General features: G+C 30.1%; 2 protein-coding genes across 2 annotated transcripts; both read right to left on the minus strand.

Moving 5' to 3' along the window:
* Window positions 1-11,188: 11,188 nt before the first annotated feature.
* LOC125817703 (cysteine-rich receptor-like protein kinase 10) lies at window positions 11,189-12,462 on the minus strand. Its single transcript, XM_049497253.1, has 5 exons — window positions 12,439-12,462; window positions 12,127-12,337; window positions 11,800-12,037; window positions 11,558-11,708; window positions 11,189-11,476 (listed from the first exon to the last, which is right to left on the minus strand). The coding sequence occupies exons 1-5, from the start codon at window positions 12,460-12,462 to the stop codon at window positions 11,189-11,191; spliced, it is 912 nt and encodes a 303-aa protein (XP_049353210.1).
* Window positions 12,463-12,842: 380 nt separating this feature from the next.
* LOC125817704 (S-locus-specific glycoprotein S6-like) lies at window positions 12,843-14,141 on the minus strand. The gene has a single exon (XM_049497254.1). It carries the CDS (start codon window positions 14,139-14,141, stop codon window positions 12,843-12,845), a length of 1,299 nt encoding a protein of 432 aa, XP_049353211.1.
* Between the last annotated feature and the right edge of the window lie 2,859 nt (window positions 14,142-17,000).

Consider the following 17,000-nt stretch of genomic DNA (forward strand, 5'->3'; position numbering starts at 1 on the left):
AATTGAGATTTTTTTGGATTTGATTTTAGGACTAGTTAGTAAAGTGTTAATTTGAAGTTAGAAATTAGTAATTGAAGTGTTATGAGTAGAAGATGAATGTTTGAATGTCATGAACTTAATTAGAATTTGAAGTTGAACTTAGAATTTGAACATGAACTTAAAACTTGAACTTGAACTTAGAATTTGAAGTTAAACTTGGAACTTGAACTTGAACTTGGAACTTGAACTTGAAATTAGAACTTGAACTTAGAACTTGAACTTGAACTTGAACTTGAACTTAGAATTTGAAGTTAAACTTAGAATTTGAACTTGAACTTAGAACTTGATCTTGAACTTGAACTTAGAACTTAGAACTTGAACTTGAAATTAGAACTTGAACATGAATTTAGAACTTAAACTTGAACTTAGAACTTGAACTTGAACTTGAACTTGAACTTAGAATTTGAACTTAGAACTTGAACTTGATCTTGAACTTGAACTAAAACTTAGAACTTAGAACTTAGAACATAGAACATAGAACTTAGAACTTGAACTTGAACTTGAACTTAGAACTTGAACTTGAACTTGAACTTGAACTTGAACTTAGAACTAGAACTTGAACTTGAACTTGAACTTGAACTTGAATTAGAACTTGAACTTAGAACTTGAACTTGAACTTGAACTTGAACTTAGAACTAGAACTTGAACTTGAACTTGAACTTAGAACTTAGAACTTAGAACTTGATCTTGATCTTGAACTTGAACTTGAACTTGATTGAACTAGAACTTAGAACTTAGGACTTAGGACTTAGAACTTAGAACTTGAACTTGAACTTAGAACTTGAACTTGAAATTAGAACTTGAACTTGAACTTAGAGCTTGAACTTGAACTTGAAATTAGAACTTGAACTTGAACTTAGAGCTTGAACTTGAACTTGAACTTAGAATTTGAACTTGAACTTAGAACTTGAACTTGAAATTAGAACTTGAACTTGAACTTAGAATTTGAACTTGAACTTGAACTTGAACTTAGAACTTAGAACTTGAACTTGAACTTGAACTTAGAACTTGAACTTGAACTTGAACTTGAAATTAGAACTTGAACTTAGAACTTGAACTTGAAATTAAAATTTGAACTTGAACTTAGAACTTGAACTTGAACTTTGAACATGAACTTAAAATTTGAAGTTGAACTTAGACTTGAACTTGAAATTAGAACTTGAACTTGAACTTGGAACTAATTAGCTTGAATATATAACTAATTAATTTTAGAAATTAGATATGAACTTGAATTGAAAACTTGAATTTATTAAAACTTGAATATATATATATATATATATATATATATATAACTAATATTCTTGGATTTGAAGTTTATATATAACTAATTTTAGAACTTTTCGTGCTAGGCAACTGAGGAAGCCCAACATCTAAAAAAGTTGATATAAGACTATATTGCTTCTTTCATCAAAGTAGGAGATAAGGTTGGTGCTTCTAAATTTCTAAAGTTCAAGTACAATTGTTTTCAATAATGTGTTTGTGTCCATGTAGTATTGATACTTAGCTTTAAATTTAGAAATAATATATTTGGTAAGCATAAGTACCAACACTAGTTGATCCTATTGATGACAAAATTGATTTTCTTGCAAGATCGATTTGTGTCCATCTAGTGTTGACACTTAGCTTTAAATTTAGAAATAATAAATTTGTTAAGCATAAATATCAACACTAGTTGATCCTATTGATGACAAAATTGATTTTCTTGCAAGATCGATTTGTGTCCATCTAGTGTTGCTATTAAGCTTTAATTTAGGAATAATGTGTTTGTTAAGCATAAGTATCAACACTAGTTGATCCTATAGATGACAAAATTGATTTTCTTGCAAGATCGATTTGTGTCCATCTAGTGTTGACACTTAGCTTTAAAAAGTCGTTAAAGTTATAAAGTTGTTAAGTTGTTTAATTAAGTTAAATTAAATAATGTGGTTTTGTTGATGGATTTAGTTGTTGGAATTAAGTCAAAACTAATGTAGTTAAAGTTAAAAAATTGTTAAGTTGTTTAGATAAATTAAAATAAATAATGTGATTTAGTTGGTGGATTTAGTTGTTGTATTAAGTCAAAACTAAACTAGTTAAAGTTGTTATGTTGTTTATATAAGTTAAAATAAATAATGTCGGTTTAGTTAGTTAATTTAGTTGTTGAAATTAAGTCAAAACTAATGTAGTTAAAGTTAAAAAGTTAAGTTTGTTTAAATAAGTTAAAATAAATATTGTGGTTTAGTTGGTGGATTTAGTTGTTCGAATTAAGTCAAAACTAAACTAGTTAAAGTTGTTAAGTTGTTTAAATAAGTTAAAATAAATATGTCAAAACTAGTTAGACTTAGAAAGTGGTCAAGTTGTTTAAATAAATTCAAATGTTATTTAGTTGATGGAATTAAAATTATCATTATTGTTTGTGTAGATGAATCCTGATCGTAGTTGGATGTATAATAGAAACAATCCTGGTCGAGCGGGTATGATTCCAGAATTTGCAGAAGGTGTCACTAGATTTATAAATCATGCAATGACACTTGATGATTTTTTAAATTCAAGATTGATTAGGTGTCCGTGTGTTAATTGTGAAAATGTGAGAAGTATTGGTATTGTGGTTCATCATCCTCAAGCTTTGATGGTGGGGATAGAGAGACAATAACTGCAATGGAGAGTAAGATAACTTATCTCAATGCCGAGCTTGCTGCTGTAGCTGAAAGAGAGAAGAAGAGAGAAGAAAGAGAGAAGAAGAGAGAGGAGGAGATTGCGGCAGCAAAGGAGGTAGAGAACAAGAGGTATGCAGTGCTTCAGGCCCAACTAACTTTTCTTTTTGAATCAGGAAATATTCTTCCTCCATGTCCGGCTAGCAGTGATGGATCTGATCAGGAGGGTGATGAGAATGATAAGGAGAGTGAGGGTGATGAAGAGTAGTTGTATCTATTTGACATTTTAGACTTCTATATTTTTAGAATTGTTTAATTTGATCGTATTTTAGTTTATTTTGAAGTTGGATGAAGTTTATTTTGAAATAGTTTGTATATGTTGAAAATATTGTGTTGTTTTGGTTGGATGAAGTTTATTTGGTTTTGGTTGGATGAATTTTATTTGGCTTTGGTTTGTTTTGGTTGGATGAAGCTTATTTGGCTTTGGGTTGTTTTGGTATAAATATGCAGGTGGGCAACTAAAAATTGCAGCAATTTGTTGCCTGTTTTGCAGCAAAAAATCGACCTCCGGAGGTCGGAATTTCAAAAATAAAAAATAAAAATACCGACCTTCGGAGGTCAGAATTTCAACATTACAAAAATAAAAATACCGACCTCCGGTGGTCGGCATTTCAAAAATACAAAAATAAAAATACCGACCTCCGGAGGTCGGAATTTCAACATTACAAAAATAAAAAAATCGACCTCCAGAGGTCGGAATATCAAAAATACAAAAATAAAAATACCGACCTCCGGAGGTCGGAATTTCAACATTACAAAAATAAAAATACCGACCTCCGGAGGTCGGAATTTCAAAAATACAAAAATAAAAATACCGACCTCCGGAGGTCGGAATTTCAACATTACAAAAATAAAAATATCGACCTCCGGAGGTCGGAATTTCAACATTACAAAAATAAAAATACCGACCTCCGGAGGTCGGAATTTCAACATTACAAAAATAAAAATTCCGACCTCCGGAGGTTGGAATTTCAACATTACAAAAATAAAAATACCGACCTCCGGAGGTCGGAATTTCAACATTACAAAAATAAAAATACCGACCTCCGGAGTCGAAATTTCAAAAATACAAAAATAAAAATACCGACCTCCGGAGGTCGGAATTTCAAAAATACAAAAATAAAAATACTGACCTCCAGTGGTCGGAATTTAAAAAAATGAATATTCCGACATAAAATAAAAACCGACCTCGAGAGGTCAGTAAATACCGACCTCCAGAGGTCGGTATTGAATAGCGACCAAGCTTTTTCCGACCTAAGCTGGGATGTCGGTTTTAGGTCGGTATTTCAAGGAATACCGACCTCCGGAGGTCGGTATTTCTAGGTCGGTATTCACAGTTTTTTTAGTAGTGCAACAGAGATTCTATTAGTCAACAATTGTAGTAACTAGTTATTCTTTAAAATAATTATTTCACGTGGTATAAACAATATCCTTCAGAGCTTTTTTACAAAATTTAAACTACTGGTATTTTTTTTACAAAATATAAATTTATGGGTCAAGTTATATATATTTGAAATCACGATTTAGAATCTCAAATTATGTTGTTTGGAAAGTTTGGAATTTGATTTGAAATCATGATCTCAAATCGTATGTCTAAACACTGATTTAAAATAATGACTTCATATTGTATGTCCAAACGCAAGCCAAATATAATTTTTTTGTCTGTTTTTTTAATCTTCTTAAGTACCTATGTAACGATCCCAGTCACTAGTGATATTGTCCACTCTGGCACTAGATCTGCACAACTTTCAAATGTGTTCTAGTAGATATAAGACATGCTTACTTATATTTCCAACATCTCTACTAGTTTTGCTGACACAAGAGCGGCATCGATATAAGAGTAGCTCTGATACCATTTATAACGTCTCAACTCGCTATTGATATTATCCGTTTTGGGCCTAAGCTTACACGACTTTAAAATGCATCAATAATAGGTAAAGTCTGCTTATTTATATACTCAACATCTCTCATCTGTTTTGTCTATAGGAGACTTCGTATTTTAAGATAGGGTGTCACAACCTAATAATTACTTTTATTATGACTATATAACATATTTTATGAATCCATTGAATTGTGGATTTTCATTTGAATTATTCAAGAATTAATTGAATTCATGTTTGTATACTTCCAAGTTGATAAAAAACCTTTTTGGATAACTATGTATCTACTGTTTACATCCCTACTCTATTCGAATAGGGCGAAACGTCGCAGTGACTCAAAAAGTAATCAATTGATTTAATTTTAAAAGAATTTTAAGAAAATAAGAATTTTAAAGGAGTCGGCACCTAATTTTAGGAAAACTAGGAAACCATTAAGTGATCTACGAAACCATTAGATTCTAAGTAAGGGGTTCAAGTTATTTCGAAGGGAAGGGGTTAGGCATCCTTCGAACTCCACAAATGTGGATCCCGATTGAATTCATTTTTTTCAAATTGAGGAGTAGGATAAAATATTGTACCAGTATAATAAACATGCAATATACACAAGTAATATGAGAAAACAATAATATAAGAATCGGCCTAAATTTGCCTATCGTCAATAATATACAATAATGAATAAGAGTATAATTCGAACCTAGTTCGAATAGCTTCAACGGAAAGCATCTCCGGGGTACCTGTAAACACACTTAGTAAAAGTGTTAATAGTAAATAAATATAAATAAAAATAAATAAAATAAATAACTTAAAATAAAAATCCGTCTTACTAACATGGAAGACCTTGGAAATCGACGGTAATTTCTTTATCGGCCATTTTAACTTACAAAAAATATAAACTTAAACTAAATTCCGTCTTTTATAATGTGGAGGCCTCCAAAACCGACGGAAAGGTTTTTTTCATTGGTCAATTTTAACAAATAGAATATATAAACCTAAACTAAATTTTCGTCTTTTAAAATGGGAAGGCCTCCAAAACCGACGGAGAAATTTCTTCATTGGCCATTTTAACTTGTTTATAAACATAATTATATGAACTTAACAATAATGAAATAAAATAATTGGTAAATAACTAAATGATAACAACAACAAAACAATAATAATAACCAAGTATAACAACATGACTGAATTTTAAAATAATATCAATGGAACTGACAACATTTTAGAAAGCATAAAAAAAAATCAACAACAATATGACAACAATAATAACAAAAGGATTAAAAGGGTAACACGATTTACTAGAAATGCATACAATCAATTTCTATAAATTAAAAATAAAAGCAGCCAGATATGAACAATTATAAAACAACAATAGGTAAATAAATAAAACACATAATAATAGTAGGATTAAAAAATAGACGTCAACTTAGAAATGACAATAATAAGTAAAACTAAATAAACTTCACGGAAATAACATATTCAAAAGTTAAAATGCAAAAATAACAATAACAGTTAAAGTTAATAGCAAAACAACAATTGTACTAATCAACATTTAAAATAAAATTAATCCAAATAAAACTATCAATTACCAACCCATTGCAAATTATTAATAAAAAATTATAACAAACAAAGAATAAAAGAAGGTAATAATAACATTTAAAACCATAACAATAAATAATTAACTAAACAGAAGAGTCACCGTAACAGAGACCAACACACCCAGAAGATCGGTGAACAACAATAATACCAATATAATGGCATAAAATAGAAATAAGGAGAAGAGAGATTTGTGTTACTAGTCGAGTTTTGGAGTTCGTGTTGTCGTTCGTTGGAGCTGGTTGGATCTGGCGTCCAGTTGTTAGGTCTTGGTGGTTCGCTGGTTGTGGCTTGATGTTCGCCGGAACTCGGGACTGCCAGTGACGTGCAAAAGTATAAGAGAAATGGTGAAGGGGGAAGGGTCTGCTTCGATCTCCAGAAATGAGCTGGTGGAGCTTGTTTGGTCGTGTGAGTTAGGCGCTCACGTGGGTTTTGCGTTTTCGCCGGAGCTATGGATGGAGCTTTTGTGCTCGTATGAGCTTGAGCTGCTGGTTTATCGGAGAAGCCGAGAAGAGTGTGAGGGGTTTTGGGTCTTTTCGTAGGTGAGTTTGATGGTTTCAGGTGGTTATTGGAGTGGTTGTTGTATTGTGGATCGCTGGAGAAGAAAGGGTAGCGGTGGTTGGTGGTTTGTTCACTGTAGCAGCGAGAAGTAAAGGGTCTTGGGCTGGTGAAGGCTAAGGGAGAAAAAATGGAAGAGGAAAAAATTAGGGTTTTTTACACATTTTGAATTCTTCCTTCCTAAAAATTAATTCATCCCCCCCCCCCCCCCCCTTTGACCTAATAGACAAACTATTCTTTATATAGGGAGTTGGAAACTATAGTATCATTATTTTAAAATCGTGGATCAAAATTATCGATCAACAAAATATCTGTGTATGAAATATTATCTGTATTTGAATAAATTTCTAGGTTGTGCAAAATATCAAAATGAATATTAACGAATGTAGCAAATAAAATGAATATATATTAAAAAAAAATATATAAAAAATATAATGAACGTAACTAATGACATGTAAAAAATGCAATTTTAAAATTAATTGATAAAAAATCTTAAATTTTGATAATTAAGGATAGTTATCAATAAACTTATTTAAAATTATAAAAAATCTTAAAAGTTACGAATTTTGAAAATATTAGGCCAAAATTGAGTGTCAACATCTACTAGTTTGGTTACCTTTGGGAGTGGTATCTCAACATTATAGATAGAGATATCATTCAACATTTGGATGACACACTCGACTAGAAGAAAACTATTTTCCTTTCTCTACTTAACTTGTCTTGTTCACTTTATATTGTATTATTCTAAGCTTAATTTTATAACACATACCAAAAAAATTTAAATGTCTTCTAAAAAATATTTAGACGACAAAGTTTCTCCTCAGTCAATTTGAATTGCATATTAGTCTAATATTTAAATAGGCTAAAATTTAAAAATAGTTGCTCTGATACCAATGATAGAGTTTTAAAGTCAAAACAAGAGTAAATGGTCTAAAAACCTCACAACCTATATTTGAAATCTCAACTACACACTCCAACTTCACGGGTGTGCTATTACCCCTGAACTTCATATTTCTCTATTTTCTACACACTTAAACGTTGACCTGTCATAGGAGGTGAGAACTTGAACTTAGAACTTGAACTTGAAATTAGAATTTGAACTTGAACTTAGAACTTGAACTTGAACTTTGAACATGAACTTAAAATTTGAAGTTGAACTTAGACTTGAACTTGAAATTAGAACTTGAACTTGGAACTAATTAGCTTGAATATATAACTAATTAATTTTAGAAATTAGATATGAACTTGAATTGAAAACTTGAATTTATTAAAACTTGAATATATATATATATATATATATATATATATATAACTAATATTCTTGAATTTGAAGTTTATATATAACTAATTTTAGAACTTTTCGTGCTAGGCAACTGAGGAAGCCCAACATCTAAAAAAGTTGATATAAGACTATATTGCTTCTTTCATCAAAGTAGGAGATAAGGTTGGTGCTTCTATATATATATTTATTTCTACTATATTATAAAAGGGAGTTTAGGCCCAATTATTATTATTATATATATATATGTCACAAATGGAAAAGTCCCAATCAAGGAATCAACATATATCATTTACAAATGACTTAAAAAGCATTAAAAATTACAATAATTATCAATATATATATATATTATTTTAAAAGGGAGTTTATGCCCAAGTTCTACTATATAATAAATATAATATATAATATTATAAACTCCCTTTTATAAACTCCCTTTTATAATATAGTTATAATTATAATATAATATAATATAATATAATAAAAAATATAATATATAATATTTTAGAAAGTTTCAATCTTGAATATTATATATTATAATTGGGCATAGTAGAAATTTTAAAAGTCCCACAAGTATAATATATGATATTAAGATAAAATGGCACAGCATGACACCCTATAGACTAATTTAGCAATAAATAGCCCAAGAAAAAAACTTTGTTTTATTTATTTGGCATTGAATTGTTATTTTTCTTTTCTTTTCTTTTTTAAAAATGTATTTTTGTCCTCCTTATTTTTCTCAAACACACGTTTGATTGCTGCTTTTTTTTTTCTTGAAAAAACAATTATTGGTTTATTATCCCTATTTTATCTTTTTTTATTATTATTTTGTCAACAGTTTTAAAATAGAGTTCTTCTCTTTTTTTGTCTCCTTTTTCTCTTTCCAGAATTCTTTTCATACGTATAGTTGATTCTCTTCCTAATTTTCAATTTTTCTCCTTAATTCAATCTGTTTATGAAAATCAGATATAACAATATTTTTTTCATGGATACTTCTAAAAAATCATCTTTATATATAATCTTATTCTTGTCCAATTAATTGTGAATTTCATGATTTGTAGAATTGAAGTTTTTGTGAAAATTTAGGTTATTCAACTTTCTTTTGTTTTCTTTCTAAAACCCTTTTCATATCTATATTTGCTTCTCTTCTAAATTTTCTCTTATTCTCCTTAATTTACTCTGTCTATGCAAATCAGATATAACTGTATGTTTATCTATTGATCCTTCCAATAATTTCTTTTAATATATAATTATGTAGCATTTCTTGTCCCATTAATTTTGAAATTTCGTGATTTGTGGAACTAAAGTTTTTATAACTTTTTTTGGTGAAAATTCAGGTAATAGTTTTTTGAAATTTTTGTTCTCAATTTCATGGGAAAGATTCTTGTTGGATCTTCGTAAAAAATCAGAATGTTGATTTTGATGAATACAACCCAATGTATACCAATGAATTCCAATCTCAATTTAAATTAAAGTATACAAGTTTATTATGTGAATACAAATCACTGAATACACGATGAATACGAACTAATGTATACATAGTGCAGTTACCATATACATAAACAAAATCACATGTACAATTAATGAATAAAATTTATATATGTATAATATTAATCTCATTCTTGTATTCATTATAGTAATACGTATAACTGATGGTAATATTCTTATGTATACAATATAAAGTTTATGTATACATGCTACAATTACTGTATACATCAATAAAATTTACATGTCTATTTTTATGAATTTTTTTTTGAATACATTTTTTTTTATGTATACATTATGTAATCACAACTTTAATTATTTTATAATTCATGCATATGTATTATTACAGTTTCTAATAAAATGTCATTTAATATTATATGATTAATTATTGTCGATTATGTGATAATTAATACACGTTAGAGCATTAATAATACATTTTCTTACCTTAAAAGTAGTCACAATCTTTTAATAAGTTATTTAAAGAATTCCTTAAAAGTTGGTGTAACCTTTTTTGAATGGGTTAATTAATAAATATATATATTTTACTTCTTAAAAGTAGGCAATCAGTTTTCTAATAAACTAAGTATTGTTGATTGGTAAAAAAAAAATCATAAAATTACAATCAAATATATCTTTATGTTTCTGTAAATTGCGTTAATATGTTTTTTTTAAATAGACAGTTAAATTAAGTTGAGTTTGAGAATTTAAAGAAATTGAAAAGCTAACTTCCTTAATTATAGGAGTTAAAAACAAGGAAGAAAAAACAATCCCACATCTCCTTAATTAATGCGGGTTGGTTGCACATGATTAAAAGAAAAAAACTATAAAAAGTGGGTTTTATTTCTTTTAGGCTAATACGTGCTAATTTTGTTTTAGGCTATTAATTGCTATTTAATTTGGGCTATATATTGCCAATTATATATAATAGTTGTATGTCTGTGTCAAATCCTCTAATATTAAAGATTGGGAAAAGTCTCAATCTTGAATATTATATATTATTCCTAAACTCCCTTTTATAATATAGTAGAAAATAGTTGAATTAGAAGGGCTGAGAAACATTTCTGTAGTTTCAAATGGGCCATCGATCTTTTTTTTCTTAATCATTAATTTAAGCTTTTCAATATGTATATCCACTTTAATTTGATTTCTTTCTATCTCCACTTATCTTCTTTTTTTCTTTGAGAAAATGACATAATACAATTGACACAAGTTATATTCTTTGCGTGAACGTGAATGAATACAATGAATATAGACACTTGACAATGAAAGATTTGCTGTGAATGGTAAATATTGAAACTATAGCGATGCTAGGTAACTAGCTATTAAACTGTAGTGGTATAGAAACAATTGTGTATGGTTTATCCAATGCGTTGGTGCACTCCTTATGTCACATTATATATGAGTTAATTGACCTAGTGTTTAAGAAAGAAGAGATAACTTTTGAAACTTGTGTCGAAAAATAAGTGATAAATATTTGTGTGCCTATAAATTATTTATCATTTTTTTTGGAAACCGACTAAAAAAGGTAAGTAAGTGATATAAACTGGGACAGAGGGAGTAATTGAATTGGTTTTTGATTTATTATTTACAGTGCTAAACATTTTTTAGAAGATGGTTCTTTTCAAAATAAGATTAATTCCATATGAAATAAGGAAAGCTAAATCCTATCATCTAGGTACTGGCAAAGTAAATGTCAACTCATTTATGGAAAAATTGTTTAACTTTTGATGTCGCCAGCTGCTGCGAAAAGCCGGTTCTTTTGGCTCAGGGATGGGCGTTGTTTCGTTGCTTAACATGACAACTATATCAGACATTGTTGGTCGATCAGTAGGAATTTCTTGAACGCAAAGAAGAGCAACCAGAACAGACCGTGTTGCTTTGTTACTGTCGCAGGTCGCCCTTATTGATGGATCTATTAGCTCCAATATTCTTCCTTCTTTCCACATTTTCCATGCCTAACAAGCCAAATGACGTGAAATGTTAAAAGAAACGAAAAGAAACTTGGACTGAGTTTTCAAATGCGCGAGTGTACTTACCCATCCTAATAAAGACATACAAATTTCAGTCATGAAGAAGTCTGAGTTCCGTTCACCAGTCAAGATTTCCAACAGCAATACTCCAAAGCTGAATACATCTGATTTCTCCGAGAATTGGCCATATACTACGTATTCTGGAGACATATAGCCACTATGCCATATTGGCGTAAGTCAGTCTTAAGTAGCTATACACAAGAGGTAGTAACATAAAAAATGGTTACAGAGGCGGCTACTATACTTACTATGTACCAACCACTCGTTTTGTACTGGCCTGTGTTTGATCAGTCCCGAAAATCCTTGCCATTCCAAAGTCTGATATTTTGGGGATCATCTCTTGATCTAGCAGAATGTTGCTTACCTTCAAGTCCCTGTGGATGACTTTTAATCTCGAGTACTTATGCAGGTAAAGTATTCCTTGAGCAATTCCTTCTATTATCCCAAAACGTGTATCCCAATCGAGTGTAACCTTCAACGAAGGGTCTAAAAGAAAAAATGAATATCCAATTAGCCAACGGAAATGAGGAAAACAAAGTTATGATTCTCGTGAAAATAATACTAATGAGTATAACCAGAAATAAATTTGTCCAGGCTGCAATTGGGCATATACTCATAGATCAATATCTTCTCCTCCCCTTCAACGCAACATCCTAAGAGGCTGACTAGATTTTTGTGCTGCAAATTCGCGATTAGCTTCAACTCATTCATGAACTCCTCCAGTCCTTGTGATGACCTCCTGCTTAGCCTTTTGATGGCTACGTCTCCAAATTCAGCCAAAGATCCCTGAAACAGAATGTTTAAAGCCACAATTCTCTATATTCATGAAATTAAATACGAACATCAAAATATTGAATTTTGCACCTTGAACACGGGGCCAAAACCACCTTCTCCAAGTTTGTTACTTTCATTGAAGTTGTTTGTTGCGTCTCTTATATTCTGCAGGCTGTACTGTACCAACTTCATATCATCTTTCCCAACTAAAGTTCCACTAGGCATGGAGCTAACAAAAGCAGAATCTCCGTCCATCTTATCTAGTGCCAAACAACAATCAGTAAGGCAAAGCACCGTAAACAATATGAAATCTGAAATCATTACAGTCTAGAAATGGTAGATTCACCTCGTCTTTTCAAGCGCTTTCTTTTGAAGATAAAAGCAGAGATACTAACAAGAAGCAAGATTGTAAAAATTGCAGAAACAATTTTCACAGTGAGAATTTTGTATCTTCGAGCTGAATTCCCAGATAGATTATTAGTAACTGCATCCACAACACGAAAATTATACTAGTCTTTCACTTGTTGTTAACAGAACCAACAATGATACAAGTAAACATACCTAGCTCTAACACGTGAACTCGAACATAGAGATCTCTGCCGTTAGTAGTGTCATGCCCAAGATCCAGTAAATCTCCAAGCCATATAAAACAGGCGTTTTTCGTACAAGCATAAGCTGAACAGGAGCAGTTCCTAATGCACTGAGTTTCACATTCTTCAGTACTCATATTTCCTAAAGAGACAGCATGATCTGGCAATTTCATATTCTCATGCTTAAAAAATCCATCTCCACCATCACACCCCAACGCTATTTTTCTCACACAACCTCCATTCCATTTCTCATTTGCCCAATCTGTCGAAAATTTAGGTTCAAATCCGTCTAAACAACTGCATAATCCACTTGATCTGATCCCACAGATACCAAACGGACCACACTGTGCGTAAAGGTCACACTTAGATTGTGGTGCTTCAAATTCAACATTCCATTTGTTACTTCCATTCCGATTCCACACCATCACCTGAAGGTGCCCGCTCGGATTCAGAATGATTCTTAATCTCAGAAAGATTCTGTAGTAAGCTAAATTAAGATATACATTATCATTTTCAGTAACAACAGTGAAACACCACACTGTTGCTCGTATATACGCTCTGCAACTATCGTCAAATCTATAATAAATACCATTTTGGTTCCAAATTACAAAACGCATAACCCCTTCAGTAGGGTCTATTCCAAAAGAGAAATTTCCGGGACGAGCATCTTCATTACTCGTCCATGAAGTGATCACATTTCGTAAGCCACTAATTTTATTGAAACCAAATCTCATATGGCGTAATAACGTATCTGTAGGATGCTGGAAGCTCTCCCACAAATAATTGGGCTCACCGCCGTGTCGGAGAACAAGGTTCCCGTTATCTAACAATATTCCGATAGTAGAATTTGAAGTTAGTAATGATTCCGATGCTGTTGATGAGACATTTGATGACCAAATGAGTTTGCCTTTTTCATCGAAAATCACTAAATTTCCATCACCGCCGATAGTGAAAACTGGTGAAGCATTCCGTGGGATGGGAGATTCTCTGTTGGCAACCCAAACGACTGTTTGTTGAGGGATTATGTTGTACCATATGCCAAGATAGGTGTACGTTGAATTTGATGGAGTGAAAAATCCTAAGGCAAAACTTCTATCAGCTGAAACCAATTTCTGATTCCCAGTGATTGATTTGCCAACTTTGACACAATTTTGGCAAGGAAGAACGGGTAAGCAAGAACATGAGAAAATTAACAGTAAAAGAGGTAAGAAACTATCCAACTCCATTGTTTTTCCCAAACTACACCTCCTATTATTCCTTCTCTCTCTTTATATAGAATTGATAATCCTCGTTTCAATTTATTTGTCGTAACTTCATTTTTAATTTGTTTCATACGGAATGTCTCTTTCCCTTCAAATTTTCATATCACATGTTTAAGATTTTATCTTTAGTTTAAAAGTTTTTTTGATGTGTTTTAACTTCATGTCAAGTTAAAATAGTATTCTAAAAAGTAGGGGTGAGATGGGACATTTTAGTAAGCACATGATGAGGCGTAAGCCCCTGGTGGCGGAGCCACCTTATAGTTAGGTGGTTCATCTGAATCTCCTTCGATGGAAAATTATATTATTTATATATAGTTAAAATAATTGTTTATGTATATAGTAGATGTCGAACCTCCTTCGACTACTTTGTGTGTTTATTTTTTCAGATTTTGAACTCCCTATTGAAAATCCTTGCTCCGCCACTGATAAGCCCAATGAATCTTTAAAATTTTAATTTACAATATAGTGAAATAGTATAATAACACTAAATTATAAAAATGCATGAATAATTTAAAATAATTACAAACATGATTAAAAAAATACATGAAAAATAAAATTACTAACATGATTTTACAAGTATAATAAATGTAATGATATAAAAACTATTATGAGGTGAAAATCAACTCTAATATCTTAACTTTCTAATAATAAAAGAATTATTATTTCTAAAAATATATTAATATCATACTATATAATTTACCCCCTAAAACAAAATAGTCAATAAAACTTATTACTAGTATTACAATAAAAACATCACTCCATCATGAATAAAAATAAAATAATTTTCAAATAGCTAAATAATAAAATATGATGATTTTGAGACATGAAATAAAATATGAAGAACAATGATAAGTGAAAGAAGTAAAATTTCGCTATGTATTTTTTTTAAAAATGTTACGTAATATATAATTATCCTCACAGTATTACCAAATAGTAAATATGTGATACAACGACTTGTTATTTGAGTTACTATCAATCTTCTTATTTCTATAAATGAAAAAACTATTAAGTATTATTCATTTATTAAAAAATTATGAGGGTCAACAATGTTAACTAAGGAATTTAACATATAATTTGTATAAGATCTGTTAGACGAGCCCCACGTTGGACGTTGAGCGTGCTTAGGACGTATAACTGGCACTAAAGGCGTAAGTCTCATAGAATTAAGCTTCACACATGAGTCTCAGGACGTTTTTCTAGAGCACCATCCTGAGGCGATCCCTGAGGAGTATCCTAATACTGCTTTTTAAAATACTGAGTTAAAATTGGACAAATAAATTAAAATGAGAAAATATTATTTTTAGCCCCCAAAGCTTTCATCTTTTTTTGCTCCTTTAATGACCGGAACCTACCGTCTTAAAATCAAAGGTGACAACCTCTCTTGTCATACTCTACTTTCATTCATATCTCTGAATATGAACTATTGTTTTTTTTTTTTTTTTTAAAAAAAATTGCATTTAATCAATCATTACCATATAAATTAGGATGGAAGAAGTATATATAACTCTATATTTTTTAACAATTTCTCCAAATACTGATTATATCTTGTATGTAAGCTAAAATAACACATTAAGAAGATTCTTGTGCAGTCAAATCAAGGTCTTGCTGATTTCTACATTTGTTTTGTGTTGTCCATTTTGTCCCTTTTTTATTTTTGGGGAGGGGATCAATAATACTCCATCCACCTGTCTCAGTTATGTTTCAGTATTTCTTTTTACCTACAGAGAAATAATATTTACGTCCCTCCGTTCCATTTTAGTTGTCATGTTATATTTTTTAAAAGACAGTTTGATTAATTTTTAAAGTTAAATTAGATCATATTAATTCAATATTTTAAACTAAAAATTTAGATATTCAAAAACAATACGAAATGTACAATAAATTACAATTTTCTGCATATTAATATGATGAAAAAATACATTGTAAAATATTAGTCAAAATGCTTATTGTTTGACTCTAAAAAAGGATACCATGACTACTCAAAGAGACGGAGGGAGTATCTTTTAAATATTTTGAATTGTCAATTGTTGGGTTCATTGTATAATACTCCCTCTGTCCCTATTTACGTGTCCACTTTTTCATTTATAGTTGTCCCTAATTACTTGTCCATTTTGACAAATCAAGAAAATACAATTTTTTTTTACTTATTATACCATCAATTAAATGATTAATTACTTTGAAAAATGTAGAACTTTTCATTTACTTCATAATTAATAAGGGTGTTGACACCCAATTTTGGACCTCAACAATATAGATTAATCACCGAACTTCTTAAATTTCAAACGATTCGAAATAATTAGTTTTTATAAAGTTCAAAATATTTTTCAAGTTACTTTTAATCAATTTTATCATTTTTATAATTTTAAAGTAATACATATGTTTTATATAATTTTGTATATAATTAGTATATTTTATAAACATTTCGAAAATCATCTCAAAAAGATTTTAATTTTAGTAAGTATTTTATTAAATTAGTTTAGTTTAAATTTTGGTTATAATTTTGAATCATTAGTTTACAATTAAGTTATTTATTTTATTTCGTTAAGATTAAGAAACTCGTTAGTTAATTATACTAATTCGTCCTATTTAATTACTAGCCTAATTCACCAAACGAATTCAATTTGGCTACACTCTTAATTTGATCGGCTAAATTACCAATTTATTTGGCTATTCTTTAAGCTCTTCTTTAAGGAAAAACTACAGAATATGGCAAACATCAATATACATTTAAGATAAATGGCTACATTTTTAAAAAATATATTTGATGGATATAAATACACAATTAATAGCAAAGCTAATGATATACAAATAATCTGTTTTTAT

This window comes from Solanum verrucosum, unplaced genomic scaffold, assembly GCF_900185275.1.
Source record: "Solanum verrucosum unplaced genomic scaffold, falcon-dt-bn FXZP01000280.1, whole genome shotgun sequence".
Lineage (NCBI taxonomy): Eukaryota > Viridiplantae > Streptophyta > Magnoliopsida > Solanales > Solanaceae > Solanum > Solanum verrucosum.

Bases quoted from the DNA above. Each gene is read 5' to 3' on its own strand.
- LOC125817703 (XM_049497253.1), bottom strand. From the start codon at position 12,462: ATGAAAGTAACAAACTTGGAGAAG. The intron at 12,038-12,126 runs GTTATACTCATT...TTTTTCTTTTAG, and splicing joins CCTGGACAAATTTATTTCTG to ACCCTTCGTTGAAGGTTACA. The intron at 11,477-11,557 runs GTAAGTACACTC...TTGGCTTGTTAG, and splicing joins GTATGTCTTTATTAGGATGG to GCATGGAAAATGTGGAAAGA.
- LOC125817704 (XM_049497254.1), bottom strand. From the start codon at position 14,141: ATGGAGTTGGATAGTTTCTTACCTCTTTTACTGTTAATTTTCTCATGT.